Here is a 15697-nt window from a genome sequence, read left to right as displayed (position 1 = left end):
ACCTTGTTTACAATTTGTGTCTTCTTGTTGCATTACAACAGCAGAGAGAGAGAGAGTGAGAGAGAGAGAGAGAGAGAGAGAGAGAGAGAGACAGAGAGAGAGAGAGAGAGAGAGAGAGAGAGAGAGAGAGAGAGAGAGAGAGAGCGAGCGAGAGAGAGACTGCCCTCTTCTGGCAGTTCTTCCTAACTGCAGGCTGTTCCTCCCCACCTCCATATCCACCTTTCCCATTGGCCAACGACACTACGAGTCCTTGGAAAGGTCACAATTGTTGATACACAGCTCTAACCTGTAGACAGTAGTAAAAGGAGTTACTGTTATTGTTTTCCCCTTTTACGGTACATCTATTAAAATAGATACTAGTAAAAGTAGTCAGTCATTTGTAATATTTGACGTTGTGTCGTCCATGAACACTCCTGGAAGCTGTCTAGTTCATTACCGCTTCGCTCTTTTCTCTCAGCTGCTCAGTCAGTCAGCAGCTAGCTAGCAGCAGCTGATAGCTATGGCTGCTGTTATTCTGAAATTTCCAACCTTGCAGGGTCTGAGGATATTTACACAGTAAGTAGGACAGCGTGTCATATCTGCTGTGTTTTCGTGTGAAACAGGTGGCCTCCTCCTATCTTCGCCACTCAGCTAGCTGTACTTGCTTCTAGCTTGACAGCTATGAAGTTTACAAGCTGGCTAGCTAAGTTAGCTTAACGTTAGCTTACGAGGGAGCTAACCCACCAGAGACAGATGCACTTGTACAAGGTTTCCACATGCATCCCACTGTAAATCAGTTTCTGGAGCACATGATTGCTGACCTGTAACGTCACTACCTTACGTTGTTTTTCTACTTGATGTCAACATGTTTATAATATTTCTCCAAGCTGCGAGCCGCTGGATCAGATAAGAGCTGTGCAAGGTTAAAGGTAGCAATGAGCCAGCTAGCATGGCTAATGCTGGTGGTTCAACTTTGTTTTAGAAACCTGGGTGGCTAGCATTCACTAACTCAGTTCAGTGAATTCAGCTCAGTTCTCTACTGATGTTAGGTGTTACTTGAGAGTTACTGTAACCGGCTGCTCGGCCCAGCTATCTCTGAAGTTAGCCTGCCTGTCACAGTTCATTCATTTAGCTTCTGCTCTGCCCTTCACACCCATATAGGGATGTGAATGGTACTTGTGTTGCTGCTGTGATCCAGCTGACCCACTGTTCCTCTCCTCTTCTCTCCCTCTCCCTCTCCCTCTCCTCTCAGGAAAGTGTCATGGACCAAAGGGCGTGTGAGGTTTGTTTCAGGAGGTGGGTGAAGAAAACACTTCTCAGTTACTGTCAACACCTGAACCATGCTATCTATATGTCGCTGTCATACATGTAAAATATGGGCAATCATAACCACAATTTGCTACACTTTGTGTAAAATGAATGTCAAATGAAACGATGCAAGGGATGTTTTTCTCTCTGGGACTCAAACTTTTTCTTGATTGCACTTTACAAGAATACAAATTAAGTGATGCAGCTGTTATTTTGGAATATAGCACCTGTTGTAGGGCTGGGCGATAATTCAATATTATCGTTTATCGTCTTTCAGTGGAATCATATCGTGATGATATGAAGATATTTTAATATTGTGAGACACATTTCTGCTGTCTGAATTGATGATGACAAGCAAATTTTACTTAAAAACTCTCATAAAATGAGGTATGGTAGGAATATTATTTGAATATTTCAGTTTTGTGTGACATCACACCTAACATCACCATCCGGTTCAATGAGATGAACATTCATTTGATTATTTAACGTGATTTTGCATACGTGAACCATATCCTGATATATACTGATATCGAGAAAAATCCTTATGATTATCATGATATTGATTCCAACCATATCGCCCAGCCCTACCCTGTTGTCTTTCAATGCTTTCGGTTCAAGGACGCTTTGTATTGTGATTTAGTTAAGTGTCTTCCAAAATATAATCACTCAACGTTTGTGCCGGTGACATTGACAAAACAACAAAAACCCATTACATAATCTAATAATCTAATATCCCCCCCCCCCTGTGTCCCGTCCAGGAGGGGGGAGGATAGAGAAGGTGCTGATAGCCAATCGGGGGGAGATCGCGTGCCGCGTGATGAGGACGGCCAAGAAGATGGGCGTCCGCTCTGTGGCCGTGTACAGCGATGCGGACAGACACTCCATGCACGTGGCCATGGTGAGGCGCTAGATACCTCCCAGACAAAGGATCCTGCTGTGCTTTTTCCTATACTGTCCACTGATGGTTCCTTGTGTGTGTGTGTGTGTGTGTGTGTGTGTGTTTGTTCTGTAGGCGGACGAGGCCTACCACATCGGCCCCGCAGCCTCCCAGCAGAGCTACCTGTCTATGGAGAAAGTTCTGGAAGTGGCCAAGAGGTCTGGGTCACATGTGAGTCACCCTTGTGTTTGTTGTGGCCCCTAAAAGTTCTAGCTATCAGAGGGAAAGCAGTTGGTCATTTGTGATATTAAGAAGTTTTGATGTGCAGACATATTTTATTTAAATGGTTCAAACATAGGCTACTGTTATGTTTAAAGGCATACTCCACCCAAAACATGATTCTACCGCATTTTCACTCTCTCACTCTCTCACTTTTGGACCCAATAAACTCATCCAGACAGATTTTAGAATTCTTTCTAAAGATTGAAGATGAAAGATTCTATTCATATGCAAAAAGTTAGCATGTAGAAGTTAAACATATCTTTATAAAGCAAAAACGATTCTAAAAAAAATGAGATTACTGGCTCCAAACAGGAATGAAAATGAGGTAGAATCATGTTCTGGGTGGAGTATCCCTTTAATGAGGATAAATAATATCCAGCTGTTACTGACAATCAGTACTTTACATTCTTTACTTGTGCATAGTTTAATTGTATAGCAGGTGAGTTTGTACTGAAACTTTTGTATAGGGTTAAGTACTATATGATTGGTTGTAAATCTTTCACTGCTAGAGTGACATGATACTTTTTTTTTGCCTCTCCTGAGATTTTTTTACACTTGGCTTTGTAATAAAACCTGGAATAAATCTGGAATATTTGAATATGATGGGGTTTAATTGCGACAACACTTGATCAGTCTAAACAGGCAAGAACCTAAAGGACAAGAATATGTGGGAAGAAAATATCACTGGCTGTTGAAGACATTTAGAGTTAGCAACTTGTATAAGCTGCAGATTTTGATTATATTAGTGATTTATTACATTTGTGGGAAGTTATTACAATTTTGAAACCTGAAGACGCAAATGTAACAAATCCCTGCAAACGTAATAGATATTGCATTTGCAGGAAATTACGTATTATGTTTGTGGGAAACTTATTACGTTAGTGGGATTCTTACATTAAAAGCTGCAGATTTGTATTATGTTTGTGGTTTATTACGTTTGTGGGATGTTGTTACGTTTGCGGGTCTAACACTACCCTATTATGCTTCACTCCCCCCTTCAACTTGTCCCACCCTGAGCTTTCTGAATTTCTGAAACATAACAAATGTACACAAACCTCATAATACATGTAGTCCTAGGTTTTTTAGCTGTCTCATACAGTCAGTTATTCTATCTAAAGTTCAGAAAATGAGTTTCCAAGTTGGGGGGAAAAAAAGTCTTCAGTCCAGTAAATCACCATGTAAACAAAGCCACTAGTGGGGCGATAGTGTTTCAACAGGGGATGTAACATTGTGTGTGTGTGTGTGTGTGTGTGTGTGTGTGTGCAGGCGGTCCACCCTGGCTACGGCTTCCTCTCAGAGAACACAGAGTTTGCGGAGGCCTGTAAACAGGAAGGCATCATCTTCATCGGCCCGCCTTCCTCTGCCATCCGAGACATGGGCATTAAGAGGTGACACACACACACACACACACACATTGTTTTGGTGATTTGGTGGTATTAAGTGGATTCTCATACCACACTCTGTGCCGAAACATACTTGGCAATTTTTTTTTTTATGATTTAAAGTTTATTGCCATTTTTCAATTTTTAACACACAAAACACTCAGCACTGAACAGTTCTGAAAAACAATAACTAATATAAAAGAAATAAATAATGATAATAATAATGATCATAATAATAGATATGATAAGAGGAAAAATAGAAAAAATAAAATACAATGAAATAAAAAAAAATAGACAAATAAATAATGAAACAAACATTATATATTAAAATCCACACCAAGGGCACTTAGGATAGCATAAGATATTGAAGATAAACATACAGATATGGAATACAACATTATTTATCCTTAGAGATATAGCTCTTCTATTTTCCCCATTTTAAAATATAATCTTCCCATCTGTCAGTCTTTCTATAGAAAAGACATACTTGCAAATTTAAATGCTTGTATCAGAAAGGAAGGAATGTAAAGGGAAAGAGTTAGTTTTCAGTAATGAGAATGATTGAGTAGGGAGGATGTTAAAAAGCAAAAAAAAAACATAAGTTGAAACTTATGGAGAAATCGGGTTGTTGCAGCAGCAAAAATAATAAGATGTAAATACAATATAAACTTAAAAATAGAATAAATGCAATTGTGGGGCTACATAAAAAAAACATAAACTCTGATGCTTTTCCTCCAGTATAAATAAGCATCTTTTACCGCTGTTTGATTTGATTTCCCCCGTCTCTCTCCCCAGCACATCCAAACACATCATGTCGGCCGCCGGGGTGCCGATCATCGGCGGTTACCACGGCGACGACCAATCGAACGAGAGGCTCCAAGCGGAGGCCGCCCGGATCGGCTACCCCGTGATGATCAAGGCGGTCCGCGGAGGAGGGGGGAAGGTGAGAGAAGAAATAAGTTGAACAAAGTCACTTAAACAAAGCGTATTCTTTCTGTGTCTGTATGAATATGTGACCTGTGTGTGTGTGTGTGTGTGTGTGTGTGTGTGTGTGTGTGTGTGTGTGTGTGTGTGTGTGTGTGTGTGTGTTCAGGGTATGCGTATCGCCCGGTCAGACTCGGACTTCTTGGAGCAGCTGGAGTCGGCCAGACGAGAGGCCAGGAAGTCCTTCAACGATGATGTCATGCTGGTGGAGAAATTTGTGGAGGATCCCAGGTAACACACACACACACACACACACACACACACACACACACACACACACACACACACACCTATACTTTTTTTATTTCTTATTGTGAGCTAAAAAGCCTAATCTCTCTCTCTCGTCTCCTGCAGACACGTGGAGGTCCAGGTGTTTGGAGACCAGCACGGTAACGCGGTCTATCTGTTTGAGAGAGACTGCAGCGTCCAGAGGAGACACCAGAAGATCATCGAGGAGGCACCGGGGGTGAGACGCGCAAGTCTGACTGTGTGTGTGTGTGAGATAGAAGTAAGAATGCAGGAGTGTGAATGCTGCATAAGAAAGACAGATGTGTGTGTGTGTGTGTGTGTGTGGATGTATACTGTGAAACTGGATGTAAGGGCTAATGGGTACTTGCATATGTTCCTGCCAGATTTCACTGTGTTTCTAAATGTGTGTGTGTGTGTGTGTGTGTGTGTGTTCTCAGCCCGACATTAGCCCCAGAGGTGCGGAGGAAACTCGGAGAGGCGGCAGTCAAAGCAGCCAAGGCCGTCAACTATGTAGGGGCAGGTGAGGCACACACACACACACACACACACACACACACACACACACACACACACACACACACACACACACACACACACACACACACACACCCTTGGACCCACAGTTACAGAATTAGATAGCATTTAGGGTGTTCCTTTTATCTCTCTCTTGTGGATTCATCCCCCTTTTTCCTCACCATGAATACAACTTGAAGGTTTTTTATTCTCTCCTTTTTTTTTTTTTTATTGTCAACTGTTTTTATTGGTGAAAGCGAGGCAAGTACAACACAGTCAATGGTCAATTACATATCACCATATTTTACTTTTACTGTAACTATAACCTCACAACTCAAGAAGTTGTAAAAGAAAAAAACAAATAAACAAACCAAAACCAACATGAGTGAGAAGGAAAAAAAAAAGAAGAGAGGGTAGAGTTGGGCGATAATTCAATATTATCGTTTATCGTCTTTCAGTGGAATCATATCGTGATGATATGAAGATATTTTGATATCGTGACACACATTTCTGCTGTCTGAATTGATGATGACAAGCAAATTTTACTTAAAAACTCTCATAAAATGAGGTATGGTAGGAATATTATTTGAATATTTCTGTTTTGTTTGACATCATACCTAACATTACCATTCAGTTCAATGAGATGAACATTAATTTGATTATTTAACGTGATTTTGCATACATGAACCATATCGTGATATATAGTGATATCGAGAAAAATCCTTATGATTATCATGATATTGATTTCAACCATATCGCCCAGCCCTAAGAGAGGGTAGGGAGACTCATCAGGGAGTTAAACATTGTTATTTAGTGGAGGAAATGGAATAGACTGACAGGTTATAAAGGTACCAGGTTTTTTTCTTCTCACGCTAACATCATATCGTCCGCCTGCCTGTGTAGGTACGGTGGAGTTCATCATGGACGCCCAGCACAACTTCTACTTCATGGAGATGAACACCCGGCTGCAGGTGGAGCACCCCGTCTCCGAGATGATCACCGGGACCGACCTGGTGGAGTGGCAGCTCCGGGTGAGAGGGGGAGGGGGGGGGGCGGAGGGCGGAGTTTCCCCATCCCGTCCTCTTGAGAGAAGAAGGAGGGATGTAAAGGGAACGAGAATTAGGGTTGCAAAATTCCGGGAATTTTCAAAGTTGGAAACTTTCCATGGGAATTAACGGGAATTTATGGGAATAAACGGGAATAAACCAGGAATTTACTAAATTGAAGGTATGCTCTTAATAGGGAACTTAAATATAGTTGGGGAAAATATATTTTAGCATAATCCTGACTAAAACAACCAGATATCATGCAAGTACAGTTGAATATCTATGCTATTCCTCAATCACATGCACACATAGCACACTGCTTACTGCAGGGCTGTTGAGACCACGCCCCCTACATGCACTGTGCATTCCTGTGCATTTTTGTTAATTTTTGAATGGGTTGGGTCGGGGGGATGAGTAATATTTAACTCAACATTCATGTTTTTGTTCTTCAATGAAAGAATTGATTGTTCAATAAAATATTTAACACTTGATAAAGTTCTACTTACAAATAAATCTGTTTTAATTGTATTATTTTGGATGGATGTCTGCTTATAACAAAACAAATATTTATGCTGGGATATGATACCTTTCCATTAAATTACCCTCAATTCCCAGTTAATTCCCAGTTAATTCCCATAAATTCCCATAAATTCCCATGGAAAGTTTCCAATTTGGAATATTTCCAAAATTCCCCAGCTTAACTTCCCATGGAAATTTACCGGAAATTTTCCATCCCTTTGCAACCCTAACGAGAATAGACGGAAGACAGCCTTTTTTTTGATTTCCGGTTCGACTCTGATCGTCTCTTCCTCTCCTCCGTCTCTCCCCTCCTCCTCCTCCTCCTCCTCCAGGTGGCGGCAGGGGAGCGGCTGCCCCTCCTCCAGGACGACATCGTCCTGAGCGGGCACTCGTTCGAGGCGCGCATCTACGCCGAGGACCCCGACAACGACTTCATGCCGGGGGCGGGGCCCCTGCTGCACCTCTCCACGCCCGCGGCGGACCAGCACACCCGCATAGAGACCGGGGTCAGAGAGGGTAGGGGCTTTTAACATTTGCCTTTTTACAGTACTATAAAGCAGTGGTTCTCAACGCGGGGGTCCGGGGACCGCCAGGGGTCCTTGAGGGGGTTCCAGGGGGTCCGCAGCAAATCGATGAATTGTTAAACTTCAGCATTATTTCATTTAGAAGAAGTGAACACAGTTAGAGAATGTAGAAGAATGACTGTTTTGATCATAGTTTCTCTGTTATCTCTCTATCTACAATACAGATAGGCATGGAATTCTGGACAAAATCATATCTGACAATAAAAATATTTTCAGATTTGGGTTCAAGATTCAAAATCTCATCAAATGGGGGTCCTTGATATGAAAAAGGTTGAGAATCACTGCTATAAAGTAGGGCTGAAAAATGAATCGAGATTTTATTGAAATCACAATATGGCCTACTGCAATTTTCAAATCACAGGAGGCGCAATATTTGTTAAAGGTGAAATGTGTCATAATATTTTAAATGAAATATTGTGGTGCTGCAGAGATGTCCTGGCCTACACATCATATTCTACAGACTTAAGAAAACATCTTTGTTTGGTACAGATCCCCGCAAAAATCACACCATAATCATTTTAATACGTTTTTCAATGAAAATGAGAATAACGATGTAAAAATGATCATTCCCTCTAATATCGCAAATCATATCGCAATTGCAATATCAGTCAAAATAATCGCAATTAGATATTTTTTCAAAATCGTTCAGCCCTACTATAAAGTCTGTATATATTTGATTTTGTGTGTGTGTGTGTGTGTGTGTGTGTGTGTGTGTGTTTCAGGGGACGAGGTGTCAGCCCATTACGATCCCATGATAGCCAAACTAGTGGTGTGGGGAGAGGACAGATCAGCTGCCTTAAAGAAACTGCGATACTGCCTACGACAGTACAACGTAAGACACACACACACTCACACACACACACACACACACACACACACACACACACTCTCACTGCAGCGGGACCCCCTTCGAGACTAACCTCTTCTTTACTCTTGCCCCCGGCCCGCAGATCGTGGGCCTGAACACCAACATAGACTTCTTGCTGAGCCTGTCGGGCCACCCGGCGTTCGAGGCGGGCGAGGTGACCACCGGCTTCATCCCCCAGCACTACGCCGACCTCTTCCCCGCCCCGAGGGCCCCGTCCGGGGCCACGCTCTGCCAGGCGGCCCTGGGCCTGGTGCTGCAGGAGAGGACGCGCACGCAGGAGTTCACACAGACGTCCAACGGTATTTCACGCCCACTTTGGTATTTGATGTACATTTTTTTTTTTTTTTCTCCACAATATTTTTATTTAAATTTTCAACACCATGAAAGCCTTTTACATTCATATTACATTCATATATTCTTTTATATTCATATATAAAATACAACATAAAATTGCTGCATTAACACAACACAAAACAAAACAAAAAAACAAGAATGCTCCTCCTTTTTTAACAAATGGCAATCTAAACAAAATGGAGTATATTAATTGCAATAGATGCAAAATATAAAGTATATAAGTATTTAAAAAAAAAAAAAAAAAAAAAAATTCTACAAGCTCAGAAACTGCATTGTCCACAAAAATTAGTCATTCACTCGATCATCTGTTAAATCTAAGTCCTTATCATAATTAATGAAGGGCATCCATATATTCTCAAATATATGCTGTTTAGCCTTTAATATGTAAGTTATCCTTTCTAATGGAAGGCTTGATAACATCCGTCTTATCCATTGATTAGTGCTTTGGTCTGTGAACCGTTTTCCATAACAGTGCAATACATTTTGTTGAGATCTATAAATGTTCGTTCATTTCTACTATAAGTATGTTTCTCTGGATATAAACCCAACAGAAAAAGTTCTATGAAGTGCCTCTATGTGTTTCCTCCAGACCCCTACTCCCCGTTTGGCTCCAGCAGCGGCCGGAGGATCAACATACTGTTCAACAGGAACATGACGCTACAGCTGGGAGACAAGAGTAAGTACCGGGGCCGACTGTGGGCCTTCACTGCCCCCTAGAGGGAGGGAGGGAGGGAGGGAGGGAAGATGGACAGAGGGAGGGAGAGGTGAAGGAAAGGACGGGTGAGGTTGAGAAGCAGTGTTTTGATCAGCAGGGTCAGGACGGGACAGCAGGGGAATAAAAAGCCGGACTCACACTACCAGATTTCTGACCAGAGACAGCATCTTTCTTGCCATTTCCATGTACCTGTTCCTCCATGTTCCACTTTGTCATCGATGACAGCTGAATCAGGCTTTTAATTAGCTGAAGTCCAGCACAGTCGGAGTGAACAGCAGACCCCGAGCTGTGCCGCTGGTTCCTTTTAATGGCTGTTTTAATAATTAAGACCTGGTCTGGTCCCTGACAGGCTGGTAATGAACTCATATTCACTATCAATATTCATGCTATAAATGTCACAGAGAGGCTAATAATACCTCCCCCTATCTGCCGCTGTGTCAGTGTGATGTGTTTTCAACTCTTAGATGACTTCTGTCTTCTAGTCCACTTCCTTACCCAGTGGTGGAGGAAGTACTCTGATCCTTTACTGAAGTAAAAGTACCAATACAGCAATGTAAAAATACTCCATTACAAGTAAAAGTCCTGCATGGAAAATCCTACTTAAGTAAAAGTACATAAGTATTAGCAGCAAAATGTAGTTAAAGTATTAAAGTAAAAGTAGTGGTTTGGTCCCTCTGACTGATATTTTATTATATATGACATCATTAGATTATTAATACTGAAGCATCAGTGTGTAAGCAGCATGTTACTGTTGTAGCTGCTGGAGGTGGAGCTAGTTTGAACTGCTTTATATACAGTTAGCTAGTTTAGTCCAGTGGTTCCCAACCTAGGGGTCGGGCCCCTCCAAAGGGTCACGGATAAATCTGAGGGGTCGTGAGATGATTAACGGGAGAGGAAAGAAGAAAAAACAAAGTTCTGATACACAAATCTGTTTTCAGTTTTTGGACTTTTTCTCTAATCTTTGATTTTTGCTGAAATATTGGATCATTTGAACATTTATTGAAATGAAACCATGTGAGGTTTAGAGGGAAAAATCACTATTTGGTGGAGCTGTTAACAACTCATAGACATCTGAAATGTGACCCGACTACACACTGCTTTTTGTAAGACGTCAAAAGCCAAAAAGGTTGGAAACCACTGGTTTCATCTTTAACAATGTGTTGTATTTTAAAAGCTTGTTATATTATCCATTGTGTCAAATCTCCATCTGAAAAGTAACTAAAGCTGTCAAATAAATGTAGTGGAGTAGAAAGTACAATATTTCCCTCTGAAATGTAGTGGAGTGGAAGTATAAAGTAGCATCAAATGAAAATACTCAAGTACAATTTTGAGATACTTGTACTTTACTTAAGTACAGTACTTGAGTAAATGTACTTAGTGACTTTCCCCACTTCCTCCTGTGTGGCAGTTCTAAATCACCAGCTTAACTTTGACAACATCTCTGTTTGTGTGTGTGTGTGTCTTTAGAAGTCGATGTGGAGGTCACATACAACAAAGATGGAAGCTACACTATGCGGGTGAGTCAGAGTAACGGCAGATGTTTCTTCTTCACCTCCGTCATATTCATTCTGCGGGGTGTTTCTTTCTCAGATTGGTGGAGAGGTGTACCATGTGACGGGGGACGTGGAGACGGAGGGCGGAGCGTCGTTCCTGCACTGCTCCGTCAACGGGGAGAAGTCCCGGCCCAAGCTGGTCATCCTGGACAACACGGTCCACCTGTTCTCCATGGTGCGTTCTACCTAGCACCATAATGCACTAGAGCACCACAGAATACACTAGAACAATGTCTCTGTGGAACAATTACTTGACAAATTCCTTTTTTTTTGTGTTGATATTTCTACCTAATTTAAACTCCATACAGTTAACATTTATTTTTCCAGGGCTCATTAATGTATATATACAGATTTGCACTTCACATATTCTGTATTTATGCAATTTTAATGCTTAATAAACATTAACTAATCCTTAATTAACAGTTAACTAATGTGTCTGGTAATCATTTACTAATGGTGTTCATGTTAACTAAGGTATTAATTTATACATTATTTAATAGTCATCTTTATAAACTATCAAATAATGTATAAATTAATACCTTAGATAACATGAACACCATTAGTAAATTACACATTAGTTAACTTTTAATTAAGCATTAACTAATTAACTTAGTGACCCTTATTGTAAAGTGTTATCAAACAAAAGTAACCATATTCCTCTATATTTTCCCCCTGTAGGAGGGTAGTGCCGAGGTCTCGGTCCCAGTGCCGAAGTATCTGGCTGGCGTGAGTGGCTCCGGGGCCCAGGGTGGAGCTGTGGCCCCTATGACCGGAACCATAGAGAAGGTAAGCTGTGACTGTGCCGCGGTATAAAGTCCAATCGGCTTTGATTCGATTGCCGTCAAGCCAAAAAGAATCTGTCGTTTTCTTCAGGGCGAGGTAGCTGTTATGAAGCTTTCTAGTTTTAGAGGACTTCAGTCGCCATATTAAATATTAAAGTGGAAACAGAAATGTGTATATCTCTCTCAGATCCCCATTTAAAGCAAATAAAGACAGTGTCATGATATTTAGATTACAGCTTGGGATTTTTTTTTTTTGTCCTCTTGTGATATCCGGTTTCCTCGCTGTGTGTCCAGGTCAAGGTTATTATAGTTTTGCATTTTTCATTCGTTTTTATTTTTGGGTTATTTTGTTTTGACTTTTTGTTTTCAATTTCGGTTTAGTTAGTTAGTTTATTAGTTTTTAAAGCGGGTTTGCTAGTTTAGTTTAGTTTTTATTTTTTGAAAATGTTTAGTTTAGTTTTTATTAGTCGGGCAAGATTCAAAAAGGTAAAAAAAAATAAAAATTGGAAGATATATTTCATATCCGCCCAAAATACTAGGCTTATGTATGAAATAAATTGACAATGACGAAAACGTTTTAGTTAGTTTTGTAAACACAGAATACAGTTTCAGTTAGTTATCGTTTTTTTGTAAAGCCTCGTTTTTATTTTATTTCCACGAAAATGTTTTTTCACACCTAGTTTTCATTATTTCGTTACTTTTCATTAACGATAATAACCTTGGTCCAGGTGCTGGTGAAGGCGGGAGACAAGGTGGCTGTCGGAGACCCGCTCATGGTCATGATCGCCATGAAGATGGAGGTGAGGCTCTCTCACACACACACACACACACACACACACACACACACACACACACATTTGCTCCGTCTTTCTCCGATCCCCCCCCCCCCCCGGATCCCGCCGAGTTTCTAACAAAGCCGATTTTTTTTTTTTCCTCCGCCGCTTGTTTCCACAGCACACCATCCGGGCGCCGAAGTCGGGCGTGATCAAGAAGGTCTTCTTCGCCGAGGGCTCCCAGGCCAACCGCCACGCCGCTCTGGTGGAGCTGGAGGAGGAGGAGGAGGCGGAGGAGGGGGAGGGGGGCGGCCAGTAAACGCAGCCCACACACACACACACAGAGGCAGGAGAGAGAGCCGGGACTAGTTACTGGAGTCAGGACCATGAAATTCCTGTGAAAGATTAGCAAATTGACCCCCATCTGCATAGGACCTGACCAGTCTTGTTTCCCCCCCCCCAGTGGGGAAGCACACTACCGGCCCCCCACAGATCCCCAGTGTACAGTTGCCTTATCTTGCCTTATCCGTTTTCACATTTCCTCCTTAGTGTTTTTAATTTGTATTTTTTGCAGTAAATGGCGGATGCCCGGCTTTTCTACTCTGCAAAAGCACTCTTGCGATTTGTCAGATTTCCCCCTGTCTGTATACTGTACTTCAGCACTTGGGCTCTTATTTTGACAAGAAGGAACCACTTCCTCTCCTCCAGTAGCATCATGCAGGCGTTTCCAGAGACTCTCATGGGTAGCGGAGTTGCTTTCCTTCTCACCTTCACTATGCTTTGATCTCTCTTGACTATATTTGTTCACTGTCTTCTATAGATTTCCACTGCCTTTTTTTTTTTTCTCCGCCTGGTGTTTTCTTGCTTATTATATTCTTGTCACAAAGGTTTCAGAGGGGAACCGATTCCAGGTCTTTCATATTGTTGGGTTTCTTGGAATAAAAAAAAAAAAAAAAAAATTATGTGATACTTCCCTGTGAAGATGGTGATGTGCAGCAGAGGAGACTGACAGTTTCACTCAATAGGGGGGGGGGGGGGATTTGCAAATTGGACAAAAACCCCCCTGTGGATGATCATAGTGGGCTTTATTGAACAGAAAATGTCCTGAACAAGTAATGGTTACTGATAACTGGGGAGGGGGGGGGGGGTCATGTGAATACTATAAATGTATGAGAGAAGAGGCGGGATGTAAATGATTTTTTGGTTTGGGGAAAGATATTTTGTATCCACACCACTCAAAAGCAAACATGATGCCCTTTTAGACTGAATCCCAACTCTTCATCCTTTTTCCCTGAAATGTCTTCTTGTTCTCATAGAGAAAAGTAGAGAACTGGTGTAAAGCGGTCTGTGTAGAGAGGAATGTGTGACAGGGAGGAGGAAGAGTTGAGTTGGGAGGCAGAAACACTCCCGGGCAGGTTTTTCTTCAAAAGAAATCAAAACCCTGGTCACACCGAATTCATTTGAAGCTACATTTACACCGGAAGAAACCATGTGATTTTTAAACCTTGTTGCCTAGACCCGACAGCTTTCCGTTTCCAATCGATTAGGGAGACTGTCTAATAAGACCTGTTAACATTAGCTAAAAATGCTGTGATACAATGCCAAGGTGCAGATGAATGGAAATCCACCATCAGTCCTTTGTCTTTGTTTGTAGTGATCACTCTTTCTGCTTACTAAGCGTGCTAGGAAGTCATCTAGACTAAAACAGCAAATGTATAGATGTAGTATAAAGTATGACCGATGATTTTTCTTTTTGTTAAAGATGATATTGGATTGGACAGATACTGTAATAAATGAATAAACGTTTCGCAAAATATGCATGTCATTGTCATTTTGAAGCACTCAATAGTGTTTAGGTGTGGCTGGTTCAGCGCAATAAGGTTTTCAAATTGTGTTTCGAAGTTAATAATAAATGCCCGCCACGGATCAAATGTGGGTAAATAGCGGCTAAATGGATTGTAATTGACGCAATGTATATTAATTAGTAATGTGATTGGTCATGCTACAGGTCCTCCATACTGTTTTAGTTTCAGTTCCCAGGTCAGAAACGGTTGCAATAGTGCTACAGCCTCCACAGGTCATTTATATGCAAACGATTTCCTGATTTTCTTATCTAATGTTTAGATGAAAGTTGCACAAACTGGTTGGATGATGCACTTAGAAAAACTGTTTTAACTTCATTTGCCCCTTCTGCCCTTTTTCTTTAATGTTTTTAACTTTAAGGGTCATAATAGTTTGTAAGATGGAAACTTAGTCTGAAGAACAGTGAAGCTATTACTGCTATCTGGATCCTATATAGCAGTGGTGGAATGTAACTAAGTACATTTACTCAAGTACTGTACTTTGCTACTTTACACTTCCACTCCACTACATTTCAGAGGGAAATATTGTACTTTTTACTCCACTACATTTATTTGACAGCTTTAGTTACTAGTTACTTTGCAGATTTAGATTATTAATACAAATTATAAATCAACTAATAAATTATATATTTTTATAGGTTAAGCTACCCAGCAGTATATAAAGTAATTAAAATTAGCTCCACCTTTACCAGCTGCAACATTAAAGTGATGAACACATTAATGCATCAATAATTATAGTCCAATAACATGATATATATGATTCTGAAATGGGCCATTCTGCATAATGACTACTTTTACTTTTGCTACTTTAAGTACATTTTGATGCTAATACTTTTGTACTTTGACTTACGTAACATTTTGAATGCAGGACTTTTACTTGTAACAAAGTATTTTTACACTGTGGTATTGCTACTTTTACTTAAGTCAAAGATCTGAATACTTCTTCCACCACTGCTATATAGCCTTTACTGCCATATTTCTCCCTCTAACTAAATGGAGCGTTGTCAGTATTGTGGTTGATGTGTTTGTTTGGTTCAGGTCTGGTGATTTCTTCAAGGCCCCAGGAT

General features: G+C 41.0%; 1 protein-coding gene across 2 annotated transcripts; it reads left to right on the top strand.

Annotated features, from left to right (window-relative positions):
* Positions 1-280: 280 nt before the first annotated feature.
* Positions 281-14582, top strand: mccc1 (methylcrotonyl-CoA carboxylase subunit). Of its 2 annotated transcripts, XM_071512458.1 has the most exons (19): positions 281-555; positions 1232-1275; positions 2046-2185; positions 2300-2395; positions 3713-3834; positions 4624-4771; positions 4922-5043; positions 5167-5301; positions 5499-5581; positions 6478-6605; positions 7472-7655; positions 8446-8555; positions 8674-8890; positions 9535-9621; positions 11128-11187; positions 11261-11388; positions 11892-11999; positions 12724-12795; positions 12950-14582. In XM_071512458.1, the coding sequence occupies exons 1-19, from the start codon at positions 500-502 to the stop codon at positions 13085-13087; spliced, it is 2178 nt and encodes a 725-aa protein (XP_071368559.1). In that variant the 5' UTR covers positions 281-499; the 3' UTR covers positions 13088-14582. The 2 variants fall into 2 exon arrangements, 1 of the variants encoding a protein (XP_071368559.1); XR_011694767.1 differs by lacking the exon at positions 12950-14582 and having other exon boundaries at positions 5167-5278; positions 11128-11177; positions 11251-11388; positions 12724-12754.
* The last annotated feature ends 1115 nt before the right edge of the window (positions 14583-15697 follow it).

This window comes from Centroberyx affinis, unplaced genomic scaffold, assembly GCF_046629955.1.
Source record: "Centroberyx affinis isolate AG114_WGS23_722 - 3 ecotype Tasmania unplaced genomic scaffold, CSIRO-AGI_Caff_v1 ptg006300l_1, whole genome shotgun sequence".
In the NCBI taxonomy this organism is placed as follows: Eukaryota; Metazoa; Chordata; class Actinopteri; order Beryciformes; family Berycidae; genus Centroberyx; species Centroberyx affinis.
The sequence above is the reverse complement of the archived record's forward strand: the minus strand, read 5'-3'. Positions and strand labels throughout refer to the sequence as shown.

Bases quoted from the DNA above. Each gene is read 5' to 3' on its own strand.
- mccc1 (XM_071512458.1), top strand. From the start codon at position 500: ATGGCTGCTGTTATTCTGAAATTTCCAACCTTGCAGGGTCTGAGGATA. The intron at 7,656-8,445 runs GTAGGGGCTTTT...TGTGTGTTTCAG, and splicing joins AGAGACCGGGGTCAGAGAGG to GGGACGAGGTGTCAGCCCAT. The intron at 8,891-9,534 runs GTATTTCACGCC...TGTTTCCTCCAG, and splicing joins GTTCACACAGACGTCCAACG to ACCCCTACTCCCCGTTTGGC.